At 34.3% G+C, this 15465-nt stretch overlaps 1 protein-coding gene across 4 annotated transcripts in view; it reads right to left on the bottom strand.

Moving 5' to 3' along the window:
* Positions 1-12814, bottom strand: part of LOC129804300 (SWI/SNF nucleosome remodeling complex component) — a 33242-nt gene extending 20428 nt beyond the window's left edge. For all 4 annotated transcript variants that reach the window (XM_055851463.1, XM_055851464.1, XM_055851465.1 and 1 more), the window contains exons 1-7: positions 12518-12814; positions 12303-12396; positions 11993-12242; positions 11334-11552; positions 5597-6622; positions 2321-2583; positions 81-383 (exon numbers count right to left, since the gene is read on the bottom strand). In XM_055851463.1, the coding sequence (XP_055707438.1) occupies positions 81-383; positions 2321-2583; positions 5597-6622; positions 11334-11552; positions 11993-12242; positions 12303-12396; positions 12518-12708 (2346 nt within the window). In that variant the 5' untranslated portion in view covers positions 12709-12814. The remainder of the gene's footprint in view (positions 1-80; positions 384-2320; positions 2584-5596; positions 6623-11333; positions 11553-11992; positions 12243-12302; positions 12397-12517) is intronic.
* Between the last annotated feature and the right edge of the window lie 2651 nt (positions 12815-15465).

Here is a 15465-nt window from a genome sequence, read left to right as displayed (position 1 = left end):
AGTAAAGCAGACAAGTTGAAGCACAGATGAAGCTGCAAGACAAATAAAAAGGAAAAACTAACAAGAATCTTTCCACTCACCACAATAATCCCCTTGTGAACCACTGGGAGTGGCTTTGCTCGGATCTTGATGCCCTCATAGTAGAATTGTGGACTCTCCGACGGCATCGAGTCCAGCTTCATGGGATTGGGTCCAACAGAACCACCAAACACCGATCGTACGCATCTGGGAAAGTGAACAGGAGATACAACTCCTCGACGGCCCAGCTTTGAGCTTGCCGTGATGTACATTTTATACAATTCTTGCTGTTCAATTCGCGTATTGAGATTGGCAGCGGGCTCAAAAGTTGCTCTCAACCATGCCAGTGCAAATTGTTCATTCTCCTGAAAGAAAAAAAAAGAAATAAATAAAACACCAGAGATTGAGACAAGAGCAATGAAAGATGAAATATTGCTATTGTCTGATGACAAAGAAACATGGAGAATGTAGTAAAAGAAATGATGAAAAGAATATAATAAAACCGCAATTTGTTCTGAACAAAGGTGAGACATTAGCACAATGTGGTGTACATTTGAATTTTTATTAAAAAAAAATATTTCAAATAATATACTCAATTATATCATTTTGAAGATAGATCTATTACGAAAACCTTTAATATCGTAAAAAATAAAATTAGTAAATGAAAATTTTGTACAAAAAAATAGGGTGTTATTTTAGTAAAAATGCTCAGTAAAAAAATCATTTGGTCAAAATATAAAAGAATTTGATTTCTAATGGCGCTGGCACAGATAAGGAAAATTTTATAAAATCAAAATTCACATCTGCTAGCCGACAACTAGATAACTGCTAACCGGTTAGCATATTTCTCAGCAAAAATATGCTGAAAACGCAGTTTTTTTCCAAATAACTGTGCTCGCTGGGAATGTAGTTTCAATTTAATTTTTAAAATTTATTGGATCAAATTCCTTTGGAATATAATTTTAGAAGCACATAATGAACAATAATTGGTAAGGTCAGAAATCAAAGTATTACTTGCGTCCATTGGCGTCTTAGTGTAGGTGACTAAGCTCCGAAAAAAAGAAAAACAGAAAGGTTTCTAATTAAGCCAATTAAAAGAAGAAAAGAAAAAAAAAGAGTTCCGGCTTGAGAGAAAACGTACTGAAAGAATTTGAATTTGAATCATTATTTCCAAAGTTCCTAGTAGGGTAAATTAAGCTAATTCAAAACCTACTCCAAATGGAAATTTTTCGCTAATCTAAATGGAAACGTCATTGTTTTCATCATAATACAGTACTAAATTATTATATTTATATATTTTCTATACCACAGTTTCATTATTTAGTTAATTTTGCTCCAAATAAAGTGAAAATCCATTCATACTCACAAATTTTAATTTGTTAATTTCTCAGAAAAATTAAAAGTGTACCTTTTCACCATCGAATTTTTCATCGATCGATCATGTTTTCCAATGAAAAACATAATAAAGTGACTGTTGTTTATTCGTTTTGTTTAACATTTATGTCATATTTCTGGCTAATTTTAGTTAAATTAAGTGCTAAACTTTTTGTTAACGGTACGTGAAGTTTTCAAATTAAATAATTACTTATTTCGTGAACAAAAAGGGTTTTTTTAAGTGTCTGCAAATCCTTCAATAGGAAACCCCGGTAATATGATTTTTTGGAGAGATTTTCTTATTGTTTTAGATGAGAATGGAGAAAAGACCAAGAATAAGGCCAAATCCTGCACTCAGGAGCAACTCAACAAGGTTTTGGAAGCCTTTCGTCGTGGTTTCACTTACACTGTCTCCAATTAGAAACTTTCCCTTGTCTCCATTTGGATTAATATTTATGTTTCCAATAGAAGCATTTTACATTCGCGTATATTTCTTGTATTTAATAAGTTTTCAAATTATATCTAAAGAATTTTCACTAAACAGTAACATTTTAGAAGAGTCAAGGAGCAAATTTATGTAATTCTCTTCAGAAAAAATATGAATTTAATGTGTTGAATCTTCCGTCAAAGTTAAAGCCTCTGGAAATGGTTTTGAATTAGAACATTTAGCCTAAATAGATTTTTTACTAATTAAATTTGACTTTTTATTGATTGAAATTGTTTTTTTTACTACCGGAATTAGATATTGTACCGACCAATTTTAATCAACAGATTACTTATCGTACTGTACCCAATATTAAGTTCCATTTCCATTAAAAAAAATAATATTAAATTTAATTATTAATGATAGTAATTGAAATTAAGTGTACACCATCATTCTCACTCTCCTCCATCTTGTATTCTCAATAGCAATAAAAATATTTCTCACCTGTATCAATTGTTGTTGAGCATGTTTAGCTGCCACAGTGGGTGAATTCTGCTGTGAAGCCTGCGAATCCATCGAGGCCACCACAACATTAGTTGCGGTGTTGCTATTTGCATTGACAACGGCAACACTTGGGGTGCTATGGGTCATCTTGGGTGAAGACATGCCAACAGGCACGACTGCAGCATTGGATACCACTTGAGATGGCACTGTGGCCTTAATGGGGCTGCTGTTAGCAACCAGTGGAGGAATTGATGTGCATATTTCTGCAAGAATTGCAACAAAGATCTTATATAGCTGACTCAAAAAAATAACTAGTATTTTATGTACTTTGCAAAATTCCTATTTTTTTTTTCAAAATGAAAAATTAAATTGCTATAAAAACCGTAATTTTTTTTAATTAATTTAACCAAGACTGGATTTATTTGAAAGGTTTTGAAATCCCCATCAAATTTAACTCGGTTAAGGGCAGAATCACATTGACAATAAAATCCTCGCCGTAGCCTCACCGTATTTCGTTAATTTACGCATTTTCATTGCAATTCTTACGCAAATTCTCGATTACCGTATTACCTTATCTCATACTTGGTGGCACTAGGTGAAAATAATATAAGAAAATTGAATAAATAAAACAAAAATTCGATAAACGGTGAGCAAAAAAAACGTACGAATAATTTCTCTTAAAGTTTTTTTGCTCACCGTTTATCGAATTTTCGCTTTATTTCTTCAATTTTCTTATATTATTTTCACCTAGTGCCACCGAGTATGAGATAAGGTAATACGGTAATTGAGAATTTGCGTAAGAATTGCAATGAAAAAGCGTAAATTAGCTTAATACGGTGAGCATGGAAAACTGAATTTGTGAACCAATTTAATGGTCTTTTCTTTTTAAAAATTACCATGTTTTTAACACTTCACTGTTCTCAAGTGCTACTGCATTATCGACTTTTCTTGGTGTTGGTTCCTGTCTCGACTGTTTTCCCGAGTCCTCGGCGTTTTCTAAAACCACCAAATAGTCGTGACACGAACCAACACAAAAAAAGTAGATTATGTAGAAGCATGACAATAAAATCCTAAACCACTGATAAGCCTAGATGAGCTTATAGAGGTGCGATTCCTTCATTGCAAATTTGGATTGTGGCAAACTCGAACGATATTTATACATAAATAATGCAATTTTCGTTAAATAATTCTTAAAGAAATGAAAAAAATTGGATGCAAAATACATAAAAGTATCTGAAAATCTTTTAAGTCGATTTTCTCGGAAATTATGAAAAATAGAGGCCTCAAACTTGAAGTTACATTAGAGTCTCCTTTAGGCTTGAGAAATGCAAAATTTCACTTGAAAACGAGGAAAATTGGAAGAGTAATGCATAAAAATGTCTAAAAAAAAACTTTAAAGTCGATTTTCTCAGAAACTATGAGAGATAGAGGTCTTTAACTTGACATCACATTAGAGTTTCATTTAGGCTTAAGAAATGCAAGATCTGCGAACAATTTCGCGACATGCGAAAAATTTCGCAACCCGCGAAAAACCGCTAAAAATTTCGCGAGCCACGAAAATCCGTGAAAAAGTTTACGACCCACGAAAAATTTCGCGACCCGCTAAAATCCGCGAAAAATTTTGTGAGCCGAGAAAATCCGCGAAAAAGTTCACGATCCGCGAAATATAATATATATACAGAGCCTACTCTATATACTACATATACTCTATATATATATACATACAGTCAGGGGCATGACATTTCTTATGTTTCCCAAATGTTTCTAGCGTGCCGAAAAAACTTTTGGGTTTATTAGCAGTTTTCTGTCATTGTATAATGAATTAGCAAAAAATATAAATGCGAAATAAAAGCCAATTTAATAACGAAGAGGCAACCGAAAACCCCAAATTGGCAACCTACTTAGTTTTGAAGGTATCTCGTGAAATGTGTACGAAAACAGGAAGAACTTTACACTAAAACTGGTCGCATTTTGTAGAGACAATGTCACCCCCCTGTATACAGTGGTGGAAATAAGTATAATTCCACCCACTAATCCTAAAAGAAACTCAACAAAAAAAAGAAATGTCGTAAAAAACTCATACGTAGACCATAACGTCCTTTCGTGCCAACATAAAAAATCGACATTTTGATTTTTTATTCTAAGTATTTTTAAAAATATAATAGAATTTTTTTTTAGGGTGGAAATATGTATAATTCCACTAAATAAATTGAGCGCTAGGGTTAATATCTTTTAATAATTTCATTTTTAACTATAATTAGTAAATTAAGTTCCATTTTCTAAAGTTCTGCATTAACTTTGAACCGAAATACCGTTGGAAAAATGTTTAACGAAGAAAAATAAGGGAAAAATTAAAGTCTTGGTGGCGTTGGATCTTAGAAACTAAGAGGAAAGGTTCTAAGATCCATCCTAAGGTTCATCTAAGGTTCTATGAGAAAATTGTCAAATTTGTCAATTTATCCGCCATATATGGCTCTTAATGTACCCCAATGGTCAAAAGTCCTCTGTGGCTAGAGGCCAAAAGAGCTTTTTGCCTCTAACAGTGTTGCTTTTCAGTAGAAAAAAGAACTTTTCCACCGAAATTTGAGTGTAAAACAATGGTTTCTGTCCTGATGCTTTTGTCTCAAAATGGCACTCGTTAGTGACCTCGGGTCATCGTCGCATAAAAACTAAAAATTATTGCAAAAAAGGCTTTTAACAGTTTAATCAACATGACATGTTTTACGCTATTTTAAAGCTTCAAAGTTATTTTTTTGCACAAGAATGAATGATAGATCTTGTTTTCACTTGTTTTTACTCGGAAAAACTAATTTTCAAATAGTTCAAATTTGAATAGGTCAATTTCTAGAAAACCTATAAAAATCGGTTTTAAACTGGTTTAGAACCGGTTTTTCAAAAAAAAAAACTAATAACATAGAAATCGTTGAACGCGCGAGTAGATATACTAAAAAAAATCTATGAGGAATATCTCTTTCCAAGCCGGAGATATTGCGTACTACGGACGGCCGGACGGTCGGCCGGACCCGAAAATGGTGGACTACCATTTTCGGCATCAGGGGTCTTCAAAACATATACCCTGTTAATTTCAGCTCGATCGGAGCACTTTGAGAAAATCCGAGGATTACAATAAGTGTGATTATGAAGGAATCACACCTAAAAATATATTCATTTTCACTGGAATAGCCCATTAAATTTTAAATCGCTTATCGTTAAGAAAACAATGACGAAAATTAAGCTGAAAATTTGCATTTTAGAAGAAAAAACGAAAAGACTTACTCTGAGCTTCCTGCTGACTGAGCGTTGTGAGTGAGTGCGTTGATGATCCAGAACTGGAGTGACTGATGAGATTTCCCTGTTGAAGGTTAACCACGGAACTGCTATTGATGATGTGATGTGATGCCAGTGAGGAGAGATTTGCATTTCCTGGCACAGTTTCAACCACTCGCATCAAAATACATCCATCAGCTCCATAACTCTGAGCCTCTACTGTCACCAGTGATACCAATGTGTCCACAACACCTCGCACCTGCACAATGGCATTGCACGATCGTTCCCCCAGAAGACTCAGGGCATAGATGCACTCCAGTGTATACAGCAAGAGCATAATGTCATTGAGACTGAGATACAGACACACTTGCCGATACACCTTTTTGTCCAAACACTTGTGCAGATGGTCCTCATTGGAGGATTTTTGGCATAGTTTGTATAATACTTCCAGGCAGCTAATAATCACTCCACGATCCTGCGACTCCAGGCCCTCTGTGATCGTCGACAGTAGACACCGTGTCAAGTCATCTGTCGACGGATCACTGAGATCCAATTCTAAGGCTAAATTTCCCAGTATATCCAAACCCATATGATGCAAATTGCTCCAGCGAATATTTGCACTCATCACCAGAAATCTCACCAATGTCCTATTTCTCGCCAAAACACCCACATTGTCCTCAATGAAGCTCAAATTCCGGATAATTGTGGAAATTTGCGTTATTCGCTGTCCAACATATTCATGCGTTCCCAAACCCCGACCAAGGCTCAGAAAATTCAATTCAGCCACTTCGAGGCTACAATCCCTGTCAGCCTCCTCATCTACATCCACCACATAATCCGGACGTATTTGCCGGTGGAGATTCTTACTGAGGATCTCAGCAGCACGCACCAATTTATCGTCAGACGACGTAAAATAGTCATCAAAGGACAACTCGAGTATTTGTGGCTTGTCCTGCAGACAATCATTCCAGAAAGTCTGCAATGAGTGCTTCCGAATCTTTGAATAGTATTCCGTAAAGATTTCCCGCATTGTGTCTGTTGAAAGACATTTTATTTATTTTTTGGATTTTATTGTTCATTGAATAAAGCCAACAATAGGCTGTTTTATAAAGCAATTGCAGTTTTTTTTTATATGGCTAGAATATTCTTGAAATTGAGTGGAAATTCTTGATAAACATCTGTTCAAGATAGGGTAAGTGTACCAAATTCCGGCCAGCTTGCAATTTCGGCCACCTTTTTGTTCCTCGCATTTCTATGAATTTTCAGATTTTACGTACTCTAGAGATTATACAAATCAAAAGAATAACAAAAAATGTAGCTTCGATAAACGAGATCACGTGAAAAAGATATTGGAAGAATTCCCGAAAGGCAAGGAACTATGAGAATGAAGGTGGCCGAAATAGGGCACCAAAGCTATGTCTATATTTTTATTCATTTTAAAATGTATTAAGAATGATTTTAGAATAAATAAAGACGGTAAACCTTTACAAGGTTCCAAGCAACACTCTTTCAGAAGAAAGAATAAAAACAATCAATTTGTGTTTAAAATATTACATTTCAAACTTGAGACTTCGACGCTTGCATGCAACTATGCCGAAATTTGGTACACTTACCCTAAATATGTTTTTTAAACCATTTTATCAAATGAACTTGTTTAATTAGGAATTGAAAAGGGAAGAATTTCAAACTAGAAAATTTTTGAAGAAGTAAATCTATTAAGTAGTAAAAGAAGTAAAAACAAAGAAGTAAAATCAATTAAACCAGCTACAGCGGTAAATAAACGGTTGATTACTGGTTCACAACCGATTTGAACCGATTTATAAATCACTCAAAATGTGTCCCAAAATACACCTCAGGAGTAATTTAAATGAATTTCGTATAAAAAATATTTATCGGTTATGAACCGGTTCAGTACCGATTCAAAACCGATTAGAACCTGTTCAGTTTTGTCAGAAATTCCAAGACCTTTCCAACGAGCCCAAATATGACCCCCTTCGCTTGATAAAATACGCTCTCTAGTGTGTTTTTAACCTTTGACCTTGAAAAATCGTTATTAGGAATGATTCAACGGTTATAATCGTCTAAGGATTAAATGTCCACCTGAGTAATCTCTAAAACATATCCAAAAATGAAAAAAATCGCACGACGCGTTTTCGAGCAATCCCAAAAAAAGCCAGTGATAAGCCTAGATCAGCTTATAGAGGTGCGATTCCTTCATTGCAAATTTGAATTGTGGCAAACTCGAACGATATTTATAAATAAATAATGCAAATTTCGTTTAATAATTCTTAACCCTTTAAGGATTGGGTCCTCCGTGACCCATAGAGAAAATAATTTTTCCTGACTACCTGAAGTTATTTCTTTCTAATGTTTGTACATAATCACGAAGTAGAAAGATGTAGGAATCTAGGATATTTTTTGCAAATCTCCAGCTTATTTGCTATATAAAAAATATTTGAGCTCAAAAATAACGAATTTTCAAATTTTCACGTTGGTACTTGAATTTTAATATTTTTAATATTTCTAATTTTTTTAAGCAAACTCCTCTTGGGACTAGAAACTATAATAACTATATATAATATTTCTCAACAAAGTAAAAATTATAGTTTATTGGTATTTTCAAGAAAGCTTCATAATTTCCATGGGTCATATATGACAAAATCGTCCCTAACGGTAAAAAACACCGAATTTGTCTCTAGTGGATTTTCGAAGATTTGAGGTTAGACTGTTTCATGTTTTTGTGTATGTGTGCGCAAAATAGTTGATTTTTCGTGAAATATTGTGCGATATATCAATTAGCTGAGATTTCCCAGTGCAATACTGACTGAAGAAGGTAATATTTTGATAATTTATAAGATACTTCTGGGTATATGTTGTAAATTCATAACTTTTTACTCTTGTACATGACTTCAAAAGTGGAAAAAAAATTTCATGATCAATGAACCCGAAATCATCCACATATTATGCCCGGAAGATAGCGATGATGCCGACAATCTTCTCCTGAACGAAAGAGACATAATATATTTGGAACAAGACATGGATGAAGTGGACTTTAAAGTCTTCATCGAAAACGCATCAACTCCGGAAGAACTCCCAGATCCACAGCAATGTGCAACTGTACGTCTGAAATTCCCAGAAACAAGCAACATTGCACCTACTGCACCTACCCATTACCATCAAACATGTTTCGAAGAAATCTGAGGTGCACATGGTGCTATCAGAAAAAAAGGGTTATAAGACGAATTGTATTTGTGAGGCATGCGACATTTATCTCTGTGTTACCAGTACTCGCAATTGTTTCGATGAATATCATAAAAATTAAAAATGAAGTAAACAATAATACATTTTTTCATAAAAATTATTGTTTTTGTGTACCAGTCTTCAAGATTCTTTGAGACCAAAAATTGAATGAGGTTTTTTAAAATTAATTTTTGATCGTTTTAATTTTTACTCGTACTCTAAATATTTTTTTTTATTATTACAAATATATTTAAGTTATTTATCTTTCAAAAATAACAGAGCAAACGAGTAAACTAGTCGTCTAGAAAATTTTGTGCTTTTTCACCTTTAAGGACGATTAGGTCATATATCACCCATAGTTTTCCAGGACTCCTAGGGATGGGAAAATTTATATTTAACCGTAAATCTCTTATTTAAGCTAAAATATCGAGGGAAACTTGATTTCCTTGAATTTCGCTCAGCGGAAAGCTTCTCGTCCTTAAAGGGTTAAACTGTATGTAACATATTATCGTTATTAATAAGGAAAATTGAATGAGAAATGCATGAAAGTATCTGAAAATCTTTAAAGTCGATTATCTCGGAAACTATGAGAGATAGAGGCCTCAAACTTTACATCCATTTAGAGCCTTTGTCAGACTTGATATGTGCAAAATTTCACTTCAAAATGAAAATTAGCGACAGGCGAAAGTCCGCAAAATTTTTCGCGGCCCTTGAAAATCCGCGAAAAATTTCGCGAACCGCGAAAATCCGTGAAATTTCTCGCGACCCGCGAAAATCCGCGAAATATTTCACGACCCGTGAAATACATAGAATTTAAAACAAATTCATCAACAAACAGTACTCTTTGGCAAGAGTTCTTCAATAAATGGTTAGAATATTTAAAATTTTTACCTTAACAAAAGAAATTAAAGTTTTATGCTGAAAAATAAGCGTAGTGTCGTCAAATTTCTCGCGTCGCAACCTAGTATACATTCAGGCGTATTTCAAAAATGATTTCATAAATTGACTCCCAAAAGTAAACAAATTTGCATAATTGTATGTGAATAATCTCGTCAGGTGTATAATCCCGAAGTGCATAATGCCGGAACTGAGTGTAGTGGTTTATTGAATATTCCTTTTACGGCAGGCTATAACATCCCACTGTCTAATACCATACGTGGATAATTCTGCCCTGGTCTCCCCTATCTAATTTTTATCCGAAATTCCATTGTATTCCTCCCAAGGTGTATTTTGGGCAAGGTTTTGAGTGATTTATAAATCGTTGTAAATGGATTGTGAACCGGTAATGCTCCGGTTATGACGCGAATAGTATTTTTTATCCGAAAATCAATTTTATTACTCTTAAAACAATTTTGGGGGATTTTTTGAGTGATTTTTGGATCGGTTGAAATCGGTTTAGAACCGGTAAACTGTAAGTAATGCAGAAGTACTTTTGATGTAGGGTAAGTGTGCCAAATTCCGGCCAGCTTGCAATTTCGGCCACCTTTTTTGTTCCTCGAATTTCCATGAAGTTTTAGATTTTACGTACTCTAGAGATTATACAATGCAAAAGAATAACAAGAAATGTAGCTTTGACATACGAGATGTCGTGAAAAAGATATTGGAAGAATTCCCTAAGGGCAAGGAACTATGAGAATGAAGGTGGCCAAAATAGGGCACCAAAGCTATGTCTACATTTTTATTCATTTTAAAATGTATTAAGAATGATTTTAGAGTAAATAAAGACGATAAACTGTCTACAAGGTTCTAAGGAACACTCCTTAAGTAAAAGGAATAAAAAAATCAATTTCTATTAAAGATATTACATTTCAAACTTGAGACTGGCGCTTGCATGCAACTATGCCGAAATTTGGCACACTTACCCTATATCATCTAGGTCACAAGTTCGGGCAATTCACATAACTTGGGACGCTTTGCCACCCCTTTATTTTGAAGACATTTGCATAAAGACGTCTACACATTGGGAGCAATTTTCGTCAAAAATTGGATTTTTGACAAAATTTTGACGTTTCCACCTACATCAATGCAAACAATTTCCTTCAAAAAAGTAGTTTTTGACAAAAATTGTTTCCAATCTGCAGAGGTCTTAAAATAATAAAACCATTCAATTTCACAAAATTAAACCTTATAAATGTCGTAGGATTTTTTTCCAAATAAAAAATATGTTTTTTGACAGTGTTTTTCCTAATTAGCTTTAAGAAATTTTTATCGTATACAAAGGGTTGAAATCTTGAAGAATATTTAAAGAATTATTATCGCATTATTTTTTTTATCTAAATTTATGATGTCTATTTTTAGTTTTTTTCTCATTAATGCCCAACGCACAATAATTTTTGTTTAGTAAACATGTTTTTGACATTTCAATGAGAGCGATTGAGATCTAGATCTAGTCATCTCCCTCTCTCTCATAGGAAATTTTGAAAACATGTTTACAAACAAAAGTTATTGTGTATTGGTCATAAAAGGAAATTTTGAAGAAAAAAAAACATAAAATAAAATTACTCACAGTGCTGAAAGAGTCCTGCATGCGCCAGGAGGATGTCAATGAGCTTTGGGCATCTCTCAATTTTCAACGTGTGCTTTCCCTCGTTGGACATCAAAGTGCAAACATTAATGGCAAAATCCTGCTCATTGGGCAATGGCGACATTAGAGAGAGGAAAAGTTTGTCATATTCCGAACTCTTGTACAGATCCGTGGACAATTTGTGCTGAGCCCTCTGAGAATCTGCAAAATTGAGAAATTTGCATTAGCGTTGGATTTTTAAAAAATTTTTGTGGTTTTATTCTCTTTTTCTCTTAACCACAAACCAACCAAAATATCCGGTTGTGTTTGATTATTTTTTAATTGGGAATTATTTTTGTGGGAAAATTGGTTTTGAATGAAAATTTAAGTTTTACTGTGATTCTTTTGTTAACCACAATTTTTTCTATTATTAAAATAACTGCAGGAGGAAAAATGTATTCATGGCCGTACTAAAGTCACACGATACTCAATGAGCCCTTGAATTTCTCTCTGCAATCAATGCAACTTTCCGGAAGTTGCCGGAAAGGCCTGGAGAGTGAAAATTTTCTTTGGATACGGATATTCCTTCCCAATTGGAATTCATTTGTGAAGGAAATTAGGGTAATGAAGGATTTGTAGAAGTGTTAAAGAGGCTGACTTACCTGAGACTGCGTGCTGATGATAATTGTAGGTATTGGGAACATTGTGAAGGAGCCTGGCATTCCATCGTTTGTGCCTATTCTCATCATCTTCATCATCCGCCCGTTCATTCTCTTCCCCGTGGAAATGGAGCTTTTCATAGCGATCGAGATACCTCAGATAGATATACTTGATGGCTACAGGTGCATTGACAATTGAGTTGGGGAAGCCCACCTCCTCCAGCACCTCATCCCAGTCATTGCGTTGATTGACCTAAAAAGCACACGGATTTGTTAAAATCCACCCAGAGTCACGCACAAACTGCTGCTGTACCTTTAGCCAACCACCACGACTGGTCACTTCAACGTATAACTTGTACAAATCCACTTCTTTCCCGCTTATCTTGGGGAATCTGGCGAATGGCGTCCTACAAAGCAAACAAGTGAGGTTATGTGCAAAATCAATCAACTCTGCACCACCCTGACCACTTTTTCCAACCCCATTTGCCCACATTGCCTCCCAGTAGCACTCCCCATAGTCCCAATTACCCTTTATTCTCATGGGAAATCCGTAATTCCTTCACAAACTCCCTCCGATGTCGCTCTTCGTCGTCGCCAGACTTAACATCATCCCCCTTTGTTGGCGTTTTTTCACTCTTGCTGGTGGCATTGCTCTTTGAATTATCATCACCATTTGTTAACTGCGGTATGCTCGCTTGATTTGTTTCGGTTATGGTCATTTTAGATGAAAGGATTTTAGGTAAAAATTATAAAATATATCCCGACATTTCTCCGCGAACACTTTGACAGCGACAACACCAGCACAGACCCTATAACATCTCTCCCAGGCCATCATACGACAATCCATCAGACAAATCCTACATTACATCGGACTTTTCCTACAGCTTCCACTGTAATTTTCCTCTACTAAATTGCCTTTATTACCTTTATCTAATATTTTAGACAAATTACTCTTCCTAATCACTCTTCCTAATCATATAAAAACCCGTACTTATATTAAAATATTTCACAATGCAGACAACTCCTCTGATTTTATATCAGAAACTCGGAAAAAGCGCTCAAATTCATTTCCACGAATAATTGTTATAGGGTAGATCCTACACCAGAGACTCTGGTGGCAGCGCCTCGAAACTAAAGCATAATTTCGGTGAATTTATATGTCGAAAAAATAGATGGCGCTACGTATCAGTACTATAAAATCGTCGACTTGTCTACAAAATTTCCAAGAAATAACGAATTTTCCATAAAAATAGTCGGAAAGCGGGACAAAATCCCACAAAACATAGGAATGGATTTTGGAGAAACAAGGAATTGTCCTACGAAAATTCCAATTTTGTTAAAGGGTGGAGATGCATTTCATCTTTTCAATCTCGCTCAAGTCTTGAAGAAAAAAACAGAATAATGTAATTAACTGAAAATTATTTACATTTTCCCTTGAATTTTTTTAAACCAATCAATGGGTTTGCGAGAAAACAGAATTATCAGTTTTTCAAAATCATTTGCAAAAATTAAAAATTAAGATCTAAAAGAAATTGTTATAGTATTTTTAATATTCTGTTAAAAAAAATATTTGAGGCATTACCGGCAGTACAGTAGACTCTCGCTAATTCGGTTCTTTTAAGATCGGACTACTTTTTAATTCGGGCGGCAGTTAAATTCGAAAAATGTTTGTTGACACTTTTTAAGATTAATTATGATTATCGAAAGAAGCTAATGTTCTTAAATTTACCATGGTTTGACTTAGTTATGATGTGATTTTGCATTATTAAGAATTTGCAATGCAATTCACAATAAGTATGAGTATCTAAACTTAATATATGCATGCAGATGAACAAAAAATCGGTGCATTTCAAACAATTTGACACCCGAATTTCTCTCTGATTAGGGTGATATTTCGGTCCCAAATGCCCGAATTTGAGAGAGTCAGCTGTATTTTTACTACGTACAAATTGTTATACGATTTTTTCCTATATTTCTAAAGGAAACTGGGTTTTAACATAATGTAATTTGGAGAGACAAAACAATTGCGGATCTAAACAAAATAATTGTAAGGACCAGCTTCATTTACAAATAGACAAAAATTCATATATCAATGTAGCTCCACAGCTCAAAGTAGCCCCACCTCCCCTTATCTAGTATTTTTACATGATAATTAATAGATCTCGTTAAAAGCTCCATTTAAATTTATCTCTTCATCATTTAAATGTTTACCATTTAAAATTATAGGTGTAATTACAAAAATGCTCTCTTCATCGCGTATCGTTTTATGAATATAATCAAGTATCGTGGATCACGCACAACGCACAACTGATCTTGTAAATTAAACGTAAACTTATGCAGTGCATCCTTGTAACAGTTAAAAGGTAAAAAGTAGTGAATAAATCGGCGGTTTCATTCCATACTATTCTATCTCAGAATGACAACATTTCAGGAGAGCCATTTGAAGTTGGCAATTTCCTATGCTGCCCGTGTAATTTTTTTTATTCGAAAAAAATGAATATCTCGTTACCCGAACGCCGGATGACCACCAGATTTTCACCAGTTGTAGATCTCGGTCCCAAGAAGAACATATCTCTCGGAGTAATATAATTCTAAGTCGACTTAAAATAGTATGGAATGGAACCTTCGAAATTATAAAATTATATTTTATTTTGGAACAACCATACGAGAATAACATGAGGGTTCAAGGAACACTAAAGAATATTAAAGTATATTGAATATTTGAATAATATAAGTCCAAAATCGCACAGAAATTACAAGATATACAAATACGTTCTTAGAAATCTGGAAGTCGTAGACATTTTCTCACAAATCACAAGATTCCACGTTTTCTTTCTGAATTACAAGATCACTGAAATTTGGTGAGTTTTATTCAGTGCCGAAAATATCCATAACCTCGGGACCGGGACCGCCTAAAATTAACACACGGGATTCCGGGATTATGCACATTTTCAGGGACCGAAAAAACCGCTCGGAAAGGCATTATGCTCATTATACGTTAACAAAATTCGCAAATCGTCAGGAGATTTCTATTGTTTAAGTTGATACAAGAACATATTCCGCGCGGAGTAAATGTAGTCAAATTCAATTGTTCAAAAAAAAAAAAAACAGTAATAAATATGTAGTACTTTTTCACTTAGTTCTTCGATAAATTCTTAGAATATTCAACAATTTTACCCATTTCACGCATTTCACCTTAATAAAAGAAATTAAAGTTTTTTTTTCTGAAAAATGAGCATAAAGACATAGTACACATTAAGGTGTTATTCAAAAATGATTTCACAAATTGAATCACAAATGGTAGGTAAATATACCCAATTGTATGTGAATAATCCCGAAGTGCATAATACCGAGATTAAAAGTTAACATTGCTATTAAAAGTGAGAAATACTAAAAAAAAAAATAAAATTTTACAATTAACCTAAAATATTTTTAATGTGTTGAAATGGTGTCAAATTGGCAGGCAAGTGCAATCT

The sequence above is a fragment of the Phlebotomus papatasi genome, chromosome 2 (assembly GCF_024763615.1).
Source record: "Phlebotomus papatasi isolate M1 chromosome 2, Ppap_2.1, whole genome shotgun sequence".
Classification (NCBI taxonomy): Eukaryota; Metazoa; Arthropoda; class Insecta; order Diptera; family Psychodidae; genus Phlebotomus; species Phlebotomus papatasi.
Note: the sequence above shows the minus strand (reverse complement) of the source record. Positions and strands in the feature narration are given on the sequence as shown.